Here is a 19,719-nt window from a genome sequence, read left to right on the forward strand (position 1 = left end):
GGGGAGATGGTGAAAACTAAACATTATCAGCTGACTGGTTATTGGGCGTTTGTCATGTGCACTGGTAGTCGCTGAAATGTAATCTTCCGCTCACAGAGTCAAAACGGATTTGTTGGGTTTTTCTCTGGCTCTGCAGAAGGCAGTGTTAGGTGGCTGTGCGTTTTTGGAAGTGTCTTGAAATATTTTTGCATGATGATGTGAAGGCAGGYAGTGAAGGAGAAGTTCTTGAGAGGGAATGTGAAGATCCTGTTTACATATGGAGCAGCAAGTCCTTTAAAGTGTTGGGCTTACTCATCTTTAATAAATCCCTTTGGTGAACTCTACCTTTGGCTGCTGTCCAACCTCTCAGTCTTAGCCATCCAATTTTTTAATGAAAGTCAGAAGCCGTTGTTATGAAAGCAAATGTATGTGACCCTTATTTCTCCCTGATTGAAAGAGTGGGTGCCTGCAACAAAAAGTTTTTCACCTCTCAGTCACRAAGTATGATGAAGTAGTGGCCTGGTTTAGGATCAGTATTACCTCTTGAATGTCATATTATAGCTTTATATATAGGCAGCTTACTCTTAACTTACACTACATTATAATTTATCTTTTTAAATCAGGGTGTTTGTCTTTTGCATCATGGGCATAGTATTCAAAAATTTGTCCGGTGTGAATGGAATTACATACCTATATCTGCCTGTGTGGATCTGTGTAATATAGTCAGAGGCTTAAGGAATAAAGATTTCATAAGAATCTGAAATCATATTCTAGGTATCTTTAAGTGTTTTTAAAAAATCAAATCGTCTCTGTGGTTAGGATACCATTTATCACAGAGGTCCCTTTCTGAAGCTAGCAGAAAATGCAGTATCTGACTTAATTGTGTGCTTACCAAATGCCAACAAATGATGCATATAAAAGAAGTTCTCGTTTGCCTTCAGAGAGATTGTCCTTTCCAGGTTTAGCTATATTCAGTTTACAGAATGTGTAGCTGAATGTTCAAAGCCATAGAATATCATAAAAGCTAATTTAATGTGTTATGGAGATTTATGCTAATAAACGTCATATGTGATAACAGTTTTCTGTGCCATACGTGCATACACTGTGGAGAGTAGAGGTGCTTCAGCAAAAATGAGATATGATCTCAGGTAATACATCTCTAAGTGTGTTTACCTCTGATGATGGAATATGGGGAAGGAAGTTAGTTGTTTACAAAACCCTTCTGCTTTTAGCCAGAGGAAAAAGACAGATGTGTCGTGCTTGGTTGCATGTATATACAACTCTTCCAATGGAAAATTCATTGGTAGTTGTCTAGAGTCTTCTATATAAACTGCATTACTTTCAGTAATATTTGGGTTAGGCCATAAAAATACATAACGGGCAGATGTTTAATCAGACCTCTTTCTCGTTCTTCTCATTTTAAAAACAAAAATAAGTTTTGTCTGTTCAAACATTTCATTGAACCTGAAAATGAGACGCATAAAGTCCAAAATATTTAATTGCATCTATGGTACTTATGTCTGCAGACTCACCAAAAAAAAAAAAAAAGAGGAATTGAGGGCCTCAGAAATGTGCCTCAAAGTGCTTGGTATTTAACACAAAATAAAAAATCACCAAACTTAAAGTGAATTTAAGGCTATGTCAGCTACAGAAAGTCAGGAAACCGAATGGCATTTTTAACTTTACCCATTAGTAGTTTAAGATGCAATATCCTGAAAGAAAGCTTGCTACTTTGGGCATGAAACTTTAAGTATCAGCACATTTCTTTTGAAATGTGCCTGCAGTAACTCTAGGTTAGGGGTAATAACTCTAATTTAAGTTTTGCTAGGTCTCATTCCTTCTTTGTTTCTAGCAAAAAGGTGAAAAATCCCTGAAGTTCTTAAAATCCTTTGACAAAATCAGTAGCTTCTTTGATCAAAGCTGTTCTCAGAATATGTATTGCTAGCCAAAATTTAAGGGTTACATAGTTGATATCTGCAAAGACAGCAGGTGAGGAAAAACAGGATATGAGCAGTGAAGGAGCTATTAGTTTTGACATTTTAAAAAAGACAGAAAATTAACCCCTTTGCTAAACAGAACTAACAGTAAATCTATAGTTGGCATTTCCAAATGCTAATGGACCCTCAGAGACAGAATTTTCTGTAATGAATGACATCTAGACAATTCAGCATCTCCAGAAATTGCAGGGAAGTTTATATGATACAAGTCTTATTTCAATATCAGCAGCTATAGATGTTTAAAGAAAGTGAAAGAAATATACATCCAGCAAGTAGGCAAAAAAGCTGTATATGAACGAATAAAGGTGCAAGTTTTATTTTGTGCACAGTCTGGAACACTGAAATTTTGCCACCTTATGTATATCTGTTACATTAATTTACTAAAATAAATTTAGCTATCTTATTTAGATAGTTTTCCTGTGTTAATCTGAGAGTTTCTGTGCTAAGTCACATTTTGCAATAAAGACCTAGCAGAAAATGAAAACTTTGTCTCTTAACACTGAAAATTTGGGGAAAGCTTGTATTTAAAGTTGGAGCTAAACTTTCTGGTTGTTCCACCTCTCTATTTGTCATACCTTACCCATTGCTGTGTAACCGTTTCTTAAGAGAAAAATATATGGGGGAACGTAGGGGGCTTCCAAAACAGTGCATGTCGGTACCATATGTACTCCAGTTTGACGTTAAGAATCGCATATGATTCTAATTCCGAGGAGGAAGGGAAGGGGAAAGGTCTGCAAAGTGAGAGGCTGTTTTTTGATCATTTTTTGAGTTCTTTAATTATAGTCAAAATTGTGTTTGGTGGAAGGTTTAAACAACAGTTGTTTTATTGTCTGAACCCACCCAAACGCTTGTATGGGTGACTATAATGGTTACTTTCTACAATATGTCCTAATAGTTTCCATGCCCAGCTGCAGTCATAAGTTTGAGAAGAACTGACCTGTGCGGTGGAGATGTTGCAGACTTAACTGTGTGCCAGTGCTGCTTTTTGCCAGAAAATACCATAGAAATACCATATGTCTAATTGTACACGTTAACTTGTAAACAGGTGACAAAGTGCTAGTTTTCGTAAGCCTGCTCTAAAGACGGTTAAATTTCAGTTATTTGTTTAACAGGGGATTCCTCCTTCCAGAGTCAAATCRTTATCCTCTGGTGATGTGCTGGCAGACCTGTCCTCTCAAACACCCTCAGCAAGTCCCTTAACAAACAGCTCCTCCAAAATCCCCATCCTGTTTGGTGGAGTGACAGGTCCTTCCATACATCCAGAATCAAACTGTTCAGCTCCAAATTTTACCTGGCTTCCTCCAAGTCAATATTGTAAGATGTCTGTTGTTTAAAAGTAAAGTCCTCACAGTTATTAGTCTAGCTGCTATTTTCCAGCAGTCCCAAACTGACTGTTCAAAAGGYGTTTATCCTTAGCTAGTGTTTGTTGCCTGCCCATTTTCTTGAAAAACTGCTGTCTAAGATAAACCATTATATTCACAGAGCAAACATAYCATGCCAATGTACAGTGTTTACAGATTGTTGCAAAGGAGATCACATAAATTGTTTTAAGACATCAAGAATTTACTTCCTGAGTCTTGCTAAATGTAACAGCTTGCCACTTTCTGTGCATGCAGATGACATTACCCTCTAATTACTATCACATTTAATTTTCTCTGACCGCCTACAGCTCCGGACTCCAAGTCGATGCCTGCGTTAGCAAGCAGTGCAGAGCAGTGGTAGGAGGTTGAGAGAGCTAAAACGTGGTGGTGGTGATGAGGACCTGATGTTCGCTGTACACGTGTCAGGGCTTTTGTTTCAGACTAGTTCCTGGCTTGATCTGTGATTCTGTGAGTGCCGGTTAGCGGCAGAGTGCTCTAGGTGCTGTTGGGAAGGGTGCCTTCCTGTTTGGTTTTGTCCAGAAGGAATTTGTTCCGAGTGCTCCAACTCGCTGTGAATCACAGCACAGTAAAAGGAAACAGTCAAGAGGTTTAGTTAAAAAATACACTCTTGATCTGGACTAAAATGCTAATGTAGGCATGCTATGAATTGCCCACACTAAAAACCTACTAATATGTATGTTTCTATTTTACAGCTTTAAGCCTTTTATGTTTGCCTTCATCTTATATATAGGCATAGTTTTATTTGATTCTTTTATCAGCTTTTGGTGGATTTTTTCCTCTACGTAAATTATTTCTGTGTTTTCAGTTTACACCACCTTCATTTCAAATCTGATTTTTTTGTCCTGTCCTCCACTACCAGATTCAACGTTACCTTTGTGTTGCTGATGTCCCTGGCAGATGTCTTTGTCTGACCTGAGYGCTCCTTAGCACCTGTCAGCTCACTCTTACTTAAATCCTAAAAGCTTTATCATTTTTATTTGCCAGCAGTTTGATGAAAGCTCTGCAGCCCCAARATGTTCATACCCCCATAAAAATTTGCTTTTATTTTATCTTCTTACCTTCAGCATTCAAATGGTCACTTCTGTGTTGTCTAGCTGTGCTTGTGTTTGCAATAGAAAGCATTTTAGAGATCTGAATTCTTCATTCTTTTTTTTTTCCCCTGGAAATCTAAGTTCTTCCAGGCAGAAGAACATGAAGCAGATGGGGGGAAAACTACATCTCTATTTTGATCAGACTGAAAGATCTTCTTGAACAGGAATTTGAAAAAAGATTTATCTGAAATTGAAGAATTGTGTATATCACTTATATTGCAATGTAGCACTTCAGGATAACATGTGGCAACAGGAAATCCTAATGCATTTAGAAGTGTACCTTGACAGGATTTTACAATGTCTTTACTAACAGAAAAGGGAAGTATTTGATCACAGAAAATGAAAATGTGGCTGGTTTTTGAAACTTCCTTGGCATTCTTAGAACCTTGTGGGGAATCCTAGGCTGGTGGCTAAAAGCAAATGAATGGATGAAATGGTTTTCTCATTAACTCACTAGGAAGTAATAAGATGATGGTCTCAAAAAGACAAGATCCAAAACTTTGATCTAAAGTAGAGATTGAAGTGAAGCCAAGAAAAGTGGTTATGTTTTGTACRGTTGTTCACTGTTATACATGATTCTTTTCCAATTCTCATTCTAGGTGAGAGTTAAGACTAGAACATACACAGGGAGTAATAATAGCAATAAACATCTTTCATCTTATTTGTCATTTCAGATTTAGCCTCTGATGAGCGTCTTCATTTGGAAAAAAAAAAAAAAAAAAAAAAAAAAAAAAAAAAATTATTATTTTTTTTTAAAAAAAAAAAAAAAAAAAAAAAAAAAAAGCTGAAATATTGCACTTTCTTGTTAATTAGTTGAATTGAGACAACTTGAGAGTTTTTAACAAGGTATAGTTTTCTAAATTAACCTCAAATATAAAAAGTAATTCCAATTAGTAACCATATTGTAGARTAGAACTTTACTGCTATAAATGAATAAAAGAGCATATTAGCCAACTTATTTTGGCATTATTAATACTAAAGCATAACAAGTCTTACCTTATTTATTACTTGAATATTCTTCCACTAAATGACTGTGTAAAATTTCCTGGTACCTTTCAGCCACTCTAGTTATGCACTGGTTATCTAGGCAAGTGCTTCTCAAGTAGCTAAAAAGACTATTGCAGTTAGTTAAAATGAAGTCCGTAAATTGAATCAGTATTTTGTCTACTAGATTGAAACCAGATTAGAGAGGTGTCTTCTCCCGTACTCTTCTGAAAGAAACCAAGAGTGACTATTTTGTTAGAACAAAAACATACAATTTCTTCCCCTGTATGTGTCCCCGTGCGTGCGTGTGTGTGTCCATGAGTGACCATGCACAGGCTACTTATGTTTAAGCCAGGATTATTAACTGCTGCCCATTTCAAAACTTCAAGTTACACATTTAGATTATATCTTTTCTTTCTTTCCGCCTCCCCCAAAGGTGGCTGTAGTGGAACATAGTGGATCATGTGAAAGTTGTTACAAAATCCAAATACTCACTTTTAATCTTAAAACTCTTCTKAAATGATTAGTCAAATGAAAACTTAGAAGTAGCTAACATTTTTCTGCTCTTTCTCAGTGCTGTTATTCTAAGCAATCCTCACGAACACCAATTCTGATTTACGAATCTGTTTAAAAAAAAAAAAAAACATTGGGATCAAGTGTTTTGAGGAGAAAAGTTCTATTTTGAAACTTCCTTCCGTGTCAAACATTTTTAGATCATTTTAAGCTAAAGGTGCTGTGGACTTGTTTCTAGAGCTCCAGATGCTTCTGTATCATCAAACATAAGTAAGTTTGCTGTTAAAGCCTTTAGGAGCACTGTGTTCAGTGCTGAATAAAAAGTCTTGTTTCTGCTTCTCTTACCTTTCCTGTCCTGTATTTCATGTTTCAGAGTTTCCAGATAAAAAAGAAATAACAATCACAAAAGAATACAGTATCTGCTTAAAATTTATATAAATATATATATGTATATATGTAYTTTTCTATATTGTCAACTCACTTATGCTTTGTGTCAAGAGTTCCAWGGCCTGTATTTTCACTGCCACCTCCGCGAGGAAGTTCAGGGAGAGAGAGGGGCTCTGGAGACAAGTCTGCTGCTGGCTGCCGCGGTCGGACAGAACACTCAAAGGTGCTGACGCGGAGCAAGGGGAAAGAGAGAGTTTAAGTGCATGGCACAGCCCCAGCTTGTTAAGAAATAATGAATGTGGCTCGTTTGGGAGGGARGGGGTGCACATGCACGTTTCAGAGAAATTTGTCATTAAATATAAGAAGATTGCCTGTCTATTTGAGGTCAAACATTTTTCCCTAAAGTAGTCACAGATGCAGACAAATTTTTATATGTTGAAGTTGACTGGTAATTCAAGTGAATTCTTAATCTGTATATACCTCTATGAAATTTAATGAAAATGTTTGTAAGCATACAGTGAAGTTGACAACGTGAGTTGTATTGTATTTCATTCATTTACACATTTGACAATTTAAATTGAGGATCCAAAACGAACATTAGAAAACACAGARACTTGATTTTCGGAGGATACTAAGTGTCTGCTGTTGGAAATTTGACAGGGCTTCCCTTGTCTTTCCCCATTCCCCAAACACTAGCTACTGCTTTTAAAACCAGACCATGAAAAAAAATAGCTTCAGTCATTCTCTTTCCTATCACCTGTAGACCTTAGATATTTGTTGGATGATGTATTTTCTGTTCATAGGAAAGTTCTTCCATTCTGTGAAATTCCATAGTGTTGCTGCTGMTGATGTTTTGGGAAAAGCAATGGGGTTTTCATTTTAAAATCTTAGGTGTCATGAATATAATTCTCCTCTAGTACTAGCCCAAAGGCATCTCAGTTCATGGAACAGAAGAAGCAATTAAAGCATGTGATTGCTTTCTGAGAGGAAGACATAGCTAGACAAGATTCAGAAGGAGGAAAATCTGGTATTCAAGAGCAGTGCACCTAATTCCGTAATGATCCTTGATTTAATGAGAGGCGTGGATTTGTAGTTCTCCTAAAGTTTATTAGCACTTAAGGTTGCTCGGAATTAATTGTAGTTTTCAGTTTTTCAAGGATTTGGCCATATGTTTTCTTACTAGTTTGCCTTTATGTTTCTTTTTTGATACTTCTGTCATGGAAGAACCTCATTTGACTTTAGTACAACTTCTATTTTATTTGAGGGTTCAAGTCCTTTTCTGGAAGATGGGTTCTGCCTTCCTGTTGTGCGAAACAGACTGAAAACTTTTCCATCCAGAAAATGTGTGTGTGAGTGGATGGGTGTAAATACATAATGTTGCATTTTCTAGCTTCTTTGCATTTGGTGGGGTTGGCAGCGTATAATTTCTAAGCAAGGCATGATTCTATGATTCTGTTGACCCTTATTTTACATTTTTATGTTGGACTCTTTCAGCACATTATMCTACTTTGTAATTGATATAGCATTGCTTGTTTTATAGTGCTCCCCTGTTTTATGGGTGAAAATTCTATTTCATTCCCAAATAGTAAGTGAGGTGGAGTATCATGMTAAGGCTGAATTTGCTGTCAGCATGTTTATAATTTTGAATACTAATKTGGGGGCACAAGAGGTTGTCTGTGTAGGTCTAAGAAGGGCAGAAAGTAACTGTCACATGAGGATTTTACTGTTTTGCTATTGTAACACGATACAATTTCTTCTATCTTTTGGTAGCATTTTAAATAAATCAATATAATTCTTTTGGGATGATCTCTCACAATTATGGCTGCAATGATAAATGGGATGCTGGAAAGATACATTGAGCTTTCAGAGCTTCAAAGTCTTGTGAGAGAAGATGCCAGGCTGACTGTGTTTGTTTATGGGAAAATATCACTATCAATGATTTAGAACCAAAGTTGGCCTACTTTAAATGATTTTAGTATGCTTTTAAGTATTCTCTCTATTATGAGGACCAAAGTTGTTGCTGATGAAACTGGTAAGGTAGCGCCAGTTCCCACTGAAATACAGGGGAACTGTAGCACTATCCGTTATAAAAATGGTTGTGCAAATGGACTCCATAGGCTTATCCAGGTGAGATCCAGAAAGGAGGAGTTCAGACCCAGAATAGTACAACATTCTCCTCTCAACCCCATCCCCTCAAAAGAGAATGGATTTTTGTGTGGACTCTGACGTCYGTTTGACTACTGAAATACAGAAGAAAATTGGGAGAAGGTGGGGAAAAAAGAGGAGAAAAAATGTTTGGAATGGCCACTCTAAAGTTTCTTTAATTATTTTTATTCTTCCTGATCTAAGCAACAGGTCTGTGAATCTTACAGGTATGAACAGAATCAGTCAGTCATTCCTAACGCAAGGCTTGAGGCATAACTCTTCTTCAAAGCCCACTAGTATAAAGAGGAAACTATTCCCCTATATACTGAAAGTAGATATGGTTTCTCATCCTGAGTTAATGAGTATGCTTATAATATTGCTAACTTACTCCTTCCTTTAACACAGAGATCAAGAAGGGATACTGAAAATTGTATCTCAGATGTTTGATCTTCACTACTGCAGTCCTATCCCTTTCTTACTTAAGGGTGTAGAAATAAAAAGGAGAAAGGGAACATTTGAGAAATTCTCATAAAACAAAGGACCTCATGTTGACAGGGATTGAGGAGCGCAAGAACTATGAGAAGATACTGACTAGCAGCCTATTGATTGATCTTCTTACTTATGTAGTAAAAAAGATCTCCAAATGAGATTTTGGAGGAAGAGAACTAGGCAGAGTTGCCACTATACCTGGGAAGACCTGTCAAATCGGATTTGAATCTTAGGAGGAATTACAAAGGCACTTGTTACAGCAGCCAACCAAGATTCAGATGGTTAGTAGTTGATGAAAGGAAAAATYGATCTCCTTGCACCGAATAGGATATGATAGGGTCCATCACAGGTTGGCTGGCAACAACCATGTAAAAGGGAAGGCACATTAGCTGTAATAGAGAAGAGTGAGCCAGTGGTAGGAGGCATGGAAAAAGCAACAAGATCAGAGCAACCCAGGCTAGAAAAAGGTTATGTCAAATAGCCGGTTCAGTGCTGTGAGGAAGAAGATGTTGTTTCTTGTTACAGGTTAGGTGAACAATATCCTGTCTTTTAAATTAACTCCCACATATCTCTTATGTCCAGGAAAATAAGAGAATGAAGCCTGAGTAGAAGAGGCACTCTGGACTTGTCCATGTAGAAATGCATGAAAGCACATGAGCAGTGACACTAAATGTACTACAAGCTAGTAGATGGTGAGAAAGATTATGTTGTAATTTTCATCACTTAGGAATTAGAGCATGTTAGTGCCCTTAATAAAGGCCCCTCTAGATTGACAATTTAACTGCAGCGTTGCATAATAATTATACAGGCAATATGAAATCTTTAGCAGCTTGTCTACTTTTCGCTCTTATCTGCAATCTATTATACTCCATAGTCTCATAAATGGATATAAAGAAAATGATTCTGATTTTTTTTAAGGCATCACTAAAAATGCTAATACTTGCATTAAACCGGTAGTGATGGGTCTGCTGAGGGTAGGACATCAAATCCACAAGCTCAAGGATAAAATGTCACMCTGGGCCAGTGTAAGTCTTGTTTGAATTTAGAGAAAGACCAGACAGTTCTTGATTATCATAGTTTCATGTTGCATTTGTGATGTGTTTTGCGCTATTTTTTTACAGACTGAAGAAAATAGTTTGGAAGTCTGTGAGTGAGAAGGTTCAGTAGRATGAGTATTTCTTTAAGGTAGCATTCAGAATAGAACAGGAATTGGTATTTATGGTATTTGTCAGTCTTCAAGATATGTCTGTGAAGAGAAATTAAACCACTCAAACTCCCTTTTAAAGTAGCTTTTGTATTTCCAGATAACTTAGAGCTTGATAAAGTGTTTTCATCAGTTCATTTGTGTGCATGTTAGCAGTGTCTTCACTGCTGGCAATTTTAACTGCGTGCCATCTCCAGAGAGAAATACACTTTAGCTACCATCACTGGTTTCTTATCAGTCGCCATGTACGCTTGACTGCAGACGATAGGCGGAGGGCTGTTCTATACTCATGCTGCAACAGGTGATGAGGCAACAAGGGAATACACCTAATGTGCTAGATGAAAAACAATGCTACATGAGAAGTTTAATCTCATGAGCATGTCACTGTACCTTTATAAAAAAGTTCACATGCGAATATGTGAAAACTCGGAGTTCATTTGCTCTTTGTGGATAATTTTTATGTTGGATAAAGAGTAGCAACAGCTTACATGTATAACCTCAGAGTGGAGCAAATCTATTCATTTCGCTGGCATTTACCTCTGTGGGATTTCATTCTATCCCTCTGTTAAAAATTAGTTAGAAGCAGACGTGTTCATTAATTGAGTCTAATAATCATTATAATTTATTYTCCCTCTACTGCCTGGGATTTTACTCACTGTAGGTATGTTGTTTGAAGTGCTCTTCTTGAAGGGCAGGATCAGTGGGGCTCAGTCCTGCAGATAACTGATATATTTAGGTCCATATATCTCAGCGCAGGAGTACTACTAACATTAGATAGAAACTGTACTAACATTAGATAGTAAATGTCAGCAGAATTGGGTCCAAAATTTGAATGTTTTCTTTAAGTGCAATAAATTTGCTGGTTTTTACATAGGAGTTTAAGCAGTCATTGATACAATACAGAAGAGCTTTTAGATTACTGAGTTTTGACGGGAAATAAGGACACTCTTTTCCAACAGAAACAAAGAAGTTTGATCAATTCAGATAACGTTCTGTGAATAGCATTTATGTAATACAAATTCGGCATTGAGTATGTTAGTTTGATAAGACAATTGTTGATATTTTAGGATTATAATGGAATGGCTCTTCTTAAAGTAATCCTTTCAGAAAACTTGGCTATATTTATCAAGATCAGAATCTCAGCCTAAAAACTTCTATTACTGTTAAGCCAAGCTCTGATACAACTAGTCATTGGTAGAAATATTTCTGGGTCTTTGTTTTTCTTTTCTTGTCAATCACAATATTTAATTTTAAGCATAAGAGTTCTCACTTGGTTTTGTCCTTGTTCCTTTCCTCCTCCTCTCTGCTGTTGTCCTTGGTGATCTTGCTGATTTCCACCCATTCAATTACTTCATCTACCTACCTTTTCCTGCACCCAGATGTTTAGATTCCAGAACAGATTGGGTTTTTTTTGTCTTTTCCCTAGGTAACACTATGACATCTGTATTTAGTTTTTTGCTGATGTTGTTGTTGTTTTCAAGTATATGCTGCCATCTATGGAATAATCATTGAAGGAAAGCTGGTGTAAAAAGATGTTTTATTCAGCATATTATGGAAAACAAGATCTAGTTAGTGGAAGAGGTGTCTTAGGCAGTTGGGCAGATTTCCAGTAACAGATTCTCTGTAGTCCTAGGTCTCACAGCAGAAACAGGTGAAAGTAAATGGCTTAAAAGATCAGAGACTTTTATGACTTATGTATTTATACTGGGCAAACTCTCAGAGCAGCCTGAAAATCAGAATAAGCTAGCTTGTCCTCTAATCGTATAACCGGTTTCCTTTTGCTTCCCCACTACACTTCGCACGTCCTAGCCCTTAGCAGTTTCCAAGATCTATTTATTAAATCTTTTATCATTTGGTTTCTAAAGCTTAATTTTAATTCCTTATTCCTCCCTAGCACCTTAGTAACTGCTTTAATCTTACTTGCTTCATGCCTTTTTTCTTTGCCCAGTTTTAACCTGCCAGGTTCCAGGTCTTACTCTTTTTTTTTTTCCCTTCAGATCTCTTTAGAATACAGGACTGAACATCCATCCCCATTGTCTCTCTATCCTGTTATGTTTTGGCTCTTTAATATCTACTTTAGAGTATGTATCTATTTATTGTAATGCATTTATTCGGGTTGGTCTGGAAAGTACTTGGGGAAGTCATTCTCTCTGTATTTTTTGAAGTGTCACTGGGATATCTGTGCATGCTGAACAACTATCAGCTTTTATCTTAATATACTGTTCATATSCTTTCCAACTTGCTGATTTTTTACTAAAGATTTTAGAAGATTTTGGTGCCTGCTGCCTTTGATACGATAGAGTTAGTTGATATGAGTTTGTGGCGATCAAGCTTCTATTCGAGTTAAGAGATGTGACAGATAACATGATGTCTTTAGGTCTCTTCCTCAGCAGCAACAGTGTTGGGGTGAGGATATATTTAACCACTACCATTTAAATGATTAACCATTACCATTTAAATGCATTCCTATGGTACAAAACAGAATCAAGTAAAAAAGTTTAACCTATTATGGATGAAACATTCTTTAAAAAAAATCTTCTGACATTTTCTTCTTATTGCTGAACTTAGAAATTGATCTTATTTCCCAGCATCAGACACAAAATGAAGAAAAAAAAATCAATGCTGACGATTGAGCAATGTTTTTCAAAACTGCCCTAATAAGATAAAAATCAATGCAACTGTATTTTTTGCCATTATTTTATCACCAGTAGCATTCAAACATGGTAATATTTGATTCTTAACTTAAAATGTGAAAGTATTTCAGCTACCTACTGCAAAGGCAAAACAACTTGGAAAGGAGGGATTTATTTAGTCAACCTTTGTTTTCATTCCTAATTTTGGAACTTCAGTTTCTACAGAAACTGAAAACAGGCTCATATTTTAAGTATTGGTATATAATTGTTCCTTTAATCACAGAGATTTACATAGAACAGATGAATACTTGGATTTGCAGATTATGCCTATTAAGAGCTCTGATCATTCTTTCCTTCTGCTTCCATCTTGCTTTGTGAAAACTTGAACAAATTATTGGACACTACTTTTCCCTATTGCAGCCTTACTCACTGTRTTTGACTTCCCAGCCTTACTATACAAATGCACTGTCTGTTAAATCTTTTCAGCAAAAATTGAGGTCATTTGATTTTTATTTTTCTGTGATTATTTCCCATTTTTCCATCACTGCCCCCAATAGTAATAAAGTCTCTTACTGATTTATTTAAAGACAAGTCATAAAATCTGTCTTATGCAGTATGACTGAACCAATCCCTAAGTCATGAGTACAGCTTAACACCTGAGAAGATTTTTAGAAGATGTTTTCATTTTAGTTTTTTAGTTCCTGTTTACTTGCTGCCTTCTTTGTAGTCTCAAACTTCTCTTAAAAATGGAAGGCTAGAAACATCGTTTCAGGGAAGAAAATCAAGGTTCTCATGTAATCATTGGGGTGCGAGAAGTAGTGTTTTCAGGGAAATATCAAACATTGAAAGATTCTCAGTTAAAATCCTGGATATTGGCAAGACTCTGATAATGAATGACGTCTTTTGTTTTAAATGCATTATTTCATAAGAACAAAAATAAAAATGTCTGCATAAATTTCTTACTGAATTGTATCCATACCTGTCAGCTGGACCTGAATGTCAGAAATGAGAAATGTGAAGTTAATAGTCGGTAGATATAGTTTTTGAGAGTACAGATTTAATCAAATTCTTTTGGGCCCATTAYTTTTACCTCTGTTCTTCATATTCCTTTACCAGTTGATGAATGTAGTAAGCTAGCTCCTCTCCTGGAGTAGCTCTGAGTAGCAAGGGTGCTTATACTGATGGAGAACAAACAGTCCCACTCTTGCAGTTGCGCCTTCATCATCTATTTTATTATAGGTAGCATTCTTAATCACGTGATTAGAAGCCTTTTTACTTCTCCTCTCCCTTTCCTGCTTCCTTCGTACTGCAGGAGAGAAATAGTGTGACATACTGCGTAGCTAAAAGGTTATCAGGCCGGAGTTTGTTACATCTCTGAATTTGGCAGGCTCTAGAATTACATGGCTCATCACCATGTGAAGTTGGACACTTTGAGAAGATAGATGATATTGCATTGGTTTTCTTGCTGCTCTGCAAACAATCAAACAGGCTTATGCTATGAAACCTGATATTCCCTAATTCACAACTTTTCCAAGGTTCATTTGTTAACTGAGAACATGACATATATTGTTGTTGTTTTTTTCATAATGCACTTGGCATTRGCAGGAAAATCTGTCAAACACCTCAGACACTTTATATGGGGAATTACATACTCTGTCTCCAATTTTGGCTTTCTGACTAAGGCATTTGAAATGAATGTGAGAGGATAGGGCATAAGACAAAAACCTTAAATACATTCCTCAAAATTTATGTGAAATTTTGGATATTTACTGGAAATACAATGGAAATTTATGTGTATTTACTACTTAGGATGYTTACCTGTGTTTTGCAATTCAACTGTTTCTTCTTTTGGAATAAGCCCTTGGTTACTTGATTAGTAAAATGCTCAGGTTCATGCATTGAGTTTCAGGGGGGTCCTTTTTTTTCTAGTAGTTTAATAAAATAGGCATATCTGATTCCTTTATGGTGGTGAAGAGGGTATTTAAAGAAGCAATACTCAAGGATTTAAAAAAAAGAAAAAAAAACTTAACCTACCACCAGATGAAGCTCGTAGATGTTTTAAAGAATAAATAACCTGTTTAGAAAAGACCAGAGGATGATTCTTCCACTGATCTTGTCATTATTTCTTTTATTTGCTATTTCCTTGGAGCTAGTTTTAAGAAACAGTTTCTTAGAAGACAAGTTGTATCAGAACTCTAAAATTCTACTTTTTTATTCTGTAAAGGATTTCCAGGATACACTCTTCATTGGGAYTGTTCGTGTATTGGTATCTAGCAAGATGCTGACCTGAGTTCTAGGACAACTAATTAAGAATTTAGTCACAAATTCATCATCACTAATAGATGCTTATTCTGCTACATCCGATGAAGTTGACAGTTACAAAATGAATTTACAAAAAGTGTGTTTTAATTTCACTTCATAGTCTTTACTTAGAATAAACCAATTACTGTAAGTACTTAAGTTAATTTTTCTGGAATCCAGTCAAGTTTCTCCAAGCACTCTTCCTTTTGCTGTCTGGGAAAGTTTACAATGTAGTCAAAATAATGGTGGCTTTTCAAAGGTTTTTTGACTGGCATTGTTTAGGAAGTGGAACACACCTGTTCGGAATAGATGAGAAGACTGTTAAAAATTAATGAGTAGGTCAGGACACCTTCGTTTCAAAGGAGGGAACAGCCTAGTTTTGCTAGAAATGACTCTTCAAGAAGTGTCAGAAGGAATGATCAAAGCTAGTTCTCGCCAGAAAAACTCCAGAACGAGCCCTGTTTCCCATTTTGGAAGTGCCAAGGTCTGGAACCCAAACAAATAGCTCTTCACCCTCTATAAAAATAAACGAGCCTGAAATCCCAAATATTGCTGAACTCTTGGGGRAAATTTTAGACTCATCTCCGTCGAAGTACTACCTGTTTTGTTTGAAAAGTCTGCTGGCAAATACCATTTGGGTCCACGGTGAKTACTGACTGCAGGGGCCTTTCTGTTTTTCAGGGCAAGCACAAGCTGCACGTGGACACGGGCCTGGAAGGCGAGTGGTGTGGCCTCATTCCCGTCGGGAACGCCTGTGACAGTGTGACCACTACAGGCCTCAAGTGGAACCTTAGTAAGTCAGGTGCCTGCGGGMCGATGCGGTTGGCCTCGCTGCCGCACTCTTTCACATTGCCATGCAAACTGCGCATTTTCACCACTTCACTGATACGGAAAGCCTCGTGTGTTTATAATGAGGATCATGATACTAAATGCGTGCCAGACCATTTTTTTTTTCTTAGAAATGAAATAAAAAAAATAGTGAATTATATTTAAACTTGAGATGTCGCGGGCAGAAATGTGTTTGCCATTTGGGAGTCGTTGTGCTGTTTAAATAGAACATTTGCTGAGGTCATGATACATTACCATCTTGATACATTACCCTCCAGGGAGGGGAAGCTGTGAGTGCCTGAACTCCTAGTTATAAGCCATAAAGTTGCAACAGACAAATAATAATGTGATACAGATTATTAAAGCTACCTCACTTACCCTGAACTGCTTTACACATATTGTCTATTTGTCAACTCTGAAAGAATATTTCTTTTTCTTATTTAGAAGTGGGAAAAGTGCATTTGCTCTAGAACAGAGACATTCATCTGAAGAGAATGGAGGGGTTTTTGACAGAAAAAATTAAAATAAGCTTCACCCTCCTGCCCCTCCTCCCACACTGAGTCATTCAGCTTGTATTTACTCAAGAAAAAAACAATTTTTTTTWATATAAAGATTCATTAAAACTTGACAGAAACAAAGCAGTAATTCACAGGCTCTGATCTTGCAGATTTACATGCAAAGTAAATGTAGCTTTAGAGCCATCCCGTGCAGAAAGGCTGTGTGGTCCTCACAATTTGCATTTCAGTGCCCTTCTTGGCTAATGATTAAGCTGWGGTTCACCCACTGTGCTGACCCACAGTGTGCGCATGCTGGTCTGTGGAGTATCCCATTCTATTGAGGATTTGAGCGTGGGCAGTAAAGTAGGTGGTAGGCATCAGTAGCTCACTAATGAGAAAAGATACAAGCATGGCATTAGTTTCAGGCCATGGGAGACTTTCCAGATGGAGTGTTGAAGAGCTGTCTGCACAGTGATGCCTTAATGCTCTTACACTGGATTGTAAGAGCTGGATGTAATTGTATATGGGAGTGTTACTGACTCTTAATTGGAAAGAAAGTGAAACATATTCATTTGTACTGATAAGTACTGTTGACAAGTAAGATACTGAATCTTCATTTGCTTGTCTCCTGTCGTGCAGTGAGATTTTTGGTGTGTTGCACTGAGGGAGTACTCCTTTCTCAGCAAATTTTCTACCCTGTAGAGTGAGGTGAAAAAAGCTCAGACCACCCTTGTGTTAATGAAGGTAAAAGGCTACTGCACGAATCAAAATCTGGAAGAGGTTGCAGTCCTTTCTTGTGGTTAGTTTTTTAGAAAAACACAAGTTATTTTTCAGCTACATCGGGGKTTTTTTGGGTTTAATGACATCGATTTCATCAGAATTACAAGGTGCTCATTAGGAAGGCAGTAATTTTGAAGATAGTCTGTCTGCTACCACAAATTACACGACTTTATTACATCCAAAGTTATGAATGCTTCCATCAGCTGAAACTGTCATCCTGTACAAAAAAAAAAGATTTTTGTTTTTTTTTAGACATTTTTCCATGCATCCTTAGGGGGAAAGAGGTTACTAGTCTGCCTGTGCTCAATTTGAGGGGAACACGATGARGAGATGCAGTGCTAATAAATAGCAAAAGTTCATACATAGGATTGGGTGAGAAATTGGTTTCTTCAGTGCTTATTATTCTAATTGTGCTATAATAAACTTCCTCATGTTACTGTGAAGCATAGCCTGGTACAGATCTATTGTGATTTTTATCCCACTTAATTCAGTCTTGTGGTTTTATTCTGAGAGGCAAAAAAGTATTGAAGTGGCTGTTTCCTACCTGTTGTTCTGTTAACCAGGCAACACCATCCCTGCATCTCTCAGTCCTTGTTGTTACCTGTTTTCAAAAGGGAACTTCAGACATTTGAAATGTTTTCCTAACTTCACCTTGTTAGAAGCTACRCTGAATCTCAGGATTCCTGTTTCTCACAGGTCTCCATTGTTCCTGTATTCCTCCACATCATCATCACAGGCGTATACAAGAGAAATAATTTGGTCTTTAGTGAAGGTGTTTTATTTAAGAAAGACACTGGCATCATTACAACCTGTAACTCATCTTGTGCCCAAGTGGCTGGAGCTAGCTTTTAGTCATTCAAATATAAATTCTGAGTAAGGTTATTGTTCAGATATCAGTAAAACAAAGCAGAGTTGCATCCCCCCAAAAGGGCAAACAGTATTTCAAATACAGTGTGTGCATTATGTGCAAGTTGATTGGTTGTTTTTCCCTTATTTATAGACCTTACATTCAGATAACCTAAGTTTGCTACTAGCTTTCATTGTGTTCCTGACTTCTGTGCTGTCTGTAGTTTTGTAGTTACTCAGAAATGTTAGTCATGCAAATTGCAATGGAGAAAAGCAAAGACTTACTTGGAAAGGAAGGGAACGAGAGCACAATGAAGTGTAACCTGGATGACATGTGACTGCTGCTGGCGGCAGTAGCAGAGTTTTCCCTGTTTGTTTGGTAGTGAAATTCTGAGGATACACCTTCGTAGGCCTCCATGAATGAAATGACTTTGTTATAACTTTGTCTTTCAGTGTGTAAGTCATGCAAGAAATGGCATTTTCAAGCCAAATGTGATACAGAAGGTCTCTATCTCTGGTTTGCCATGAATTAATAGAACATGATATAAGAAGTTTACTTTTAAAAAGTAATTTCTGAGTCCTCAAAATATTTGTTGTTTTAAGTGCCGTGGTTTAGTTTCAGATCTTGGCAGTTCTATCTGAACGGTCAAAATGATATGTTAGACACGAGGGAGGCCCTCATTTTCGCAAATAATAATTGTCAGCAACTCAAAATTCAGATAATAGTGCAGTACAAGAAAGTACTGGCTTTGCATCAGGCTTTCTGATAAGTTTAACACAGATTTCTATCTGAGCACATCTTGATCCCTCTACTGATTAAAATGTGTAAAAGCTTCAAGCGGTAGTCAGATGTTGTCTTTGCCTAATGTACAGGTGCTGTCATGAGACTTCATAGCATCTGAATAGAAAAAGACAGAGATAAATACTGAAGACAGAAGCTGTACTGGGGTTGAGAGTAGCTTACTAAAGCTCTCACTTCAATGGCTGAATTAAGTAAACCTGAAATCCACAAACTATTGTGCCAGCAGAGAAACAAGTGCACTTGATGTCTTGATTATACTTACAATACAGCAGAAATCAATATTTTGTGTGTGTCTATGTGAGGATGCAGCATGTATGTATGCTTTTATGAATGCTTACCTTACCTTAGTTATTTGCTAATATTTGGCACAAATAGGGCATTCATTTATTTTATTTCTCACCTTATGAGTAAAAGAACTTGGAGAAGAAAGTGGAAAATTGATTAGGGAAAATATTATTTACCAGTACTTGCTATTGTGCAGCACACATTCAGGACACATTATAAACATATTCTTTCCACTACCAAAGGGATACAGATCTTTTCTCTATTAAAATATGATTTACAACACAGAAATCATACAATGCTTTATCTAATTTGACTCACATGGCTGCTTGCTGGTAACAGCTCCCATGCCTAATAAATAAATAAAGAAAAATCCAGTAATGTCAGAATTACCAAGTATTCTTCATTAGGTTGTCAGCAGTGCCTTCATGGAAGGTAAATAAGAATGAAGGTAGAAATCAGCTATACTTTTCTTCATAGAAGAAATCAGAGGGTAATGATACACAGAGATTTTCCTTTTCTAGGAAATTACTGTAGAAAATACTCTTGCCAGCTGATTTACTCTTCATCACTATGGCC

General features: G+C 36.8%; 1 protein-coding gene across 7 annotated transcripts in view; it reads left to right on the forward strand.

Annotated features, from left to right (window-relative positions):
• TPK1 (thiamin pyrophosphokinase 1) overlaps nucleotides 1-19,719 on the forward strand; it is a 308,411-nt gene that overhangs the window by 231,321 nt on the left and 57,371 nt on the right. For 5 of the 7 annotated variants that reach the window (XM_085320245.1, XM_085320251.1, XM_085320246.1 and 2 more), the window contains one exon: nucleotides 15,787-15,898. In XM_085320245.1, the coding sequence (XP_085176371.1) occupies nucleotides 15,787-15,898 (112 nt within the window). Of the gene's footprint in view, nucleotides 1-15,786; nucleotides 15,908-19,719 lie in introns of all 7 variants that reach the window. The other 2 variants (XM_085320247.1, XM_085320248.1) reach the window with 1 other exon arrangement.

The sequence above is a fragment of the Rhea americana genome, unplaced genomic scaffold (genome assembly GCF_003343005.1).
Source record: "Rhea americana isolate MKP2758 unplaced genomic scaffold, rheAme1 scaffold_62, whole genome shotgun sequence".
Classification (NCBI taxonomy): Eukaryota; Metazoa; Chordata; class Aves; order Rheiformes; family Rheidae; genus Rhea; species Rhea americana.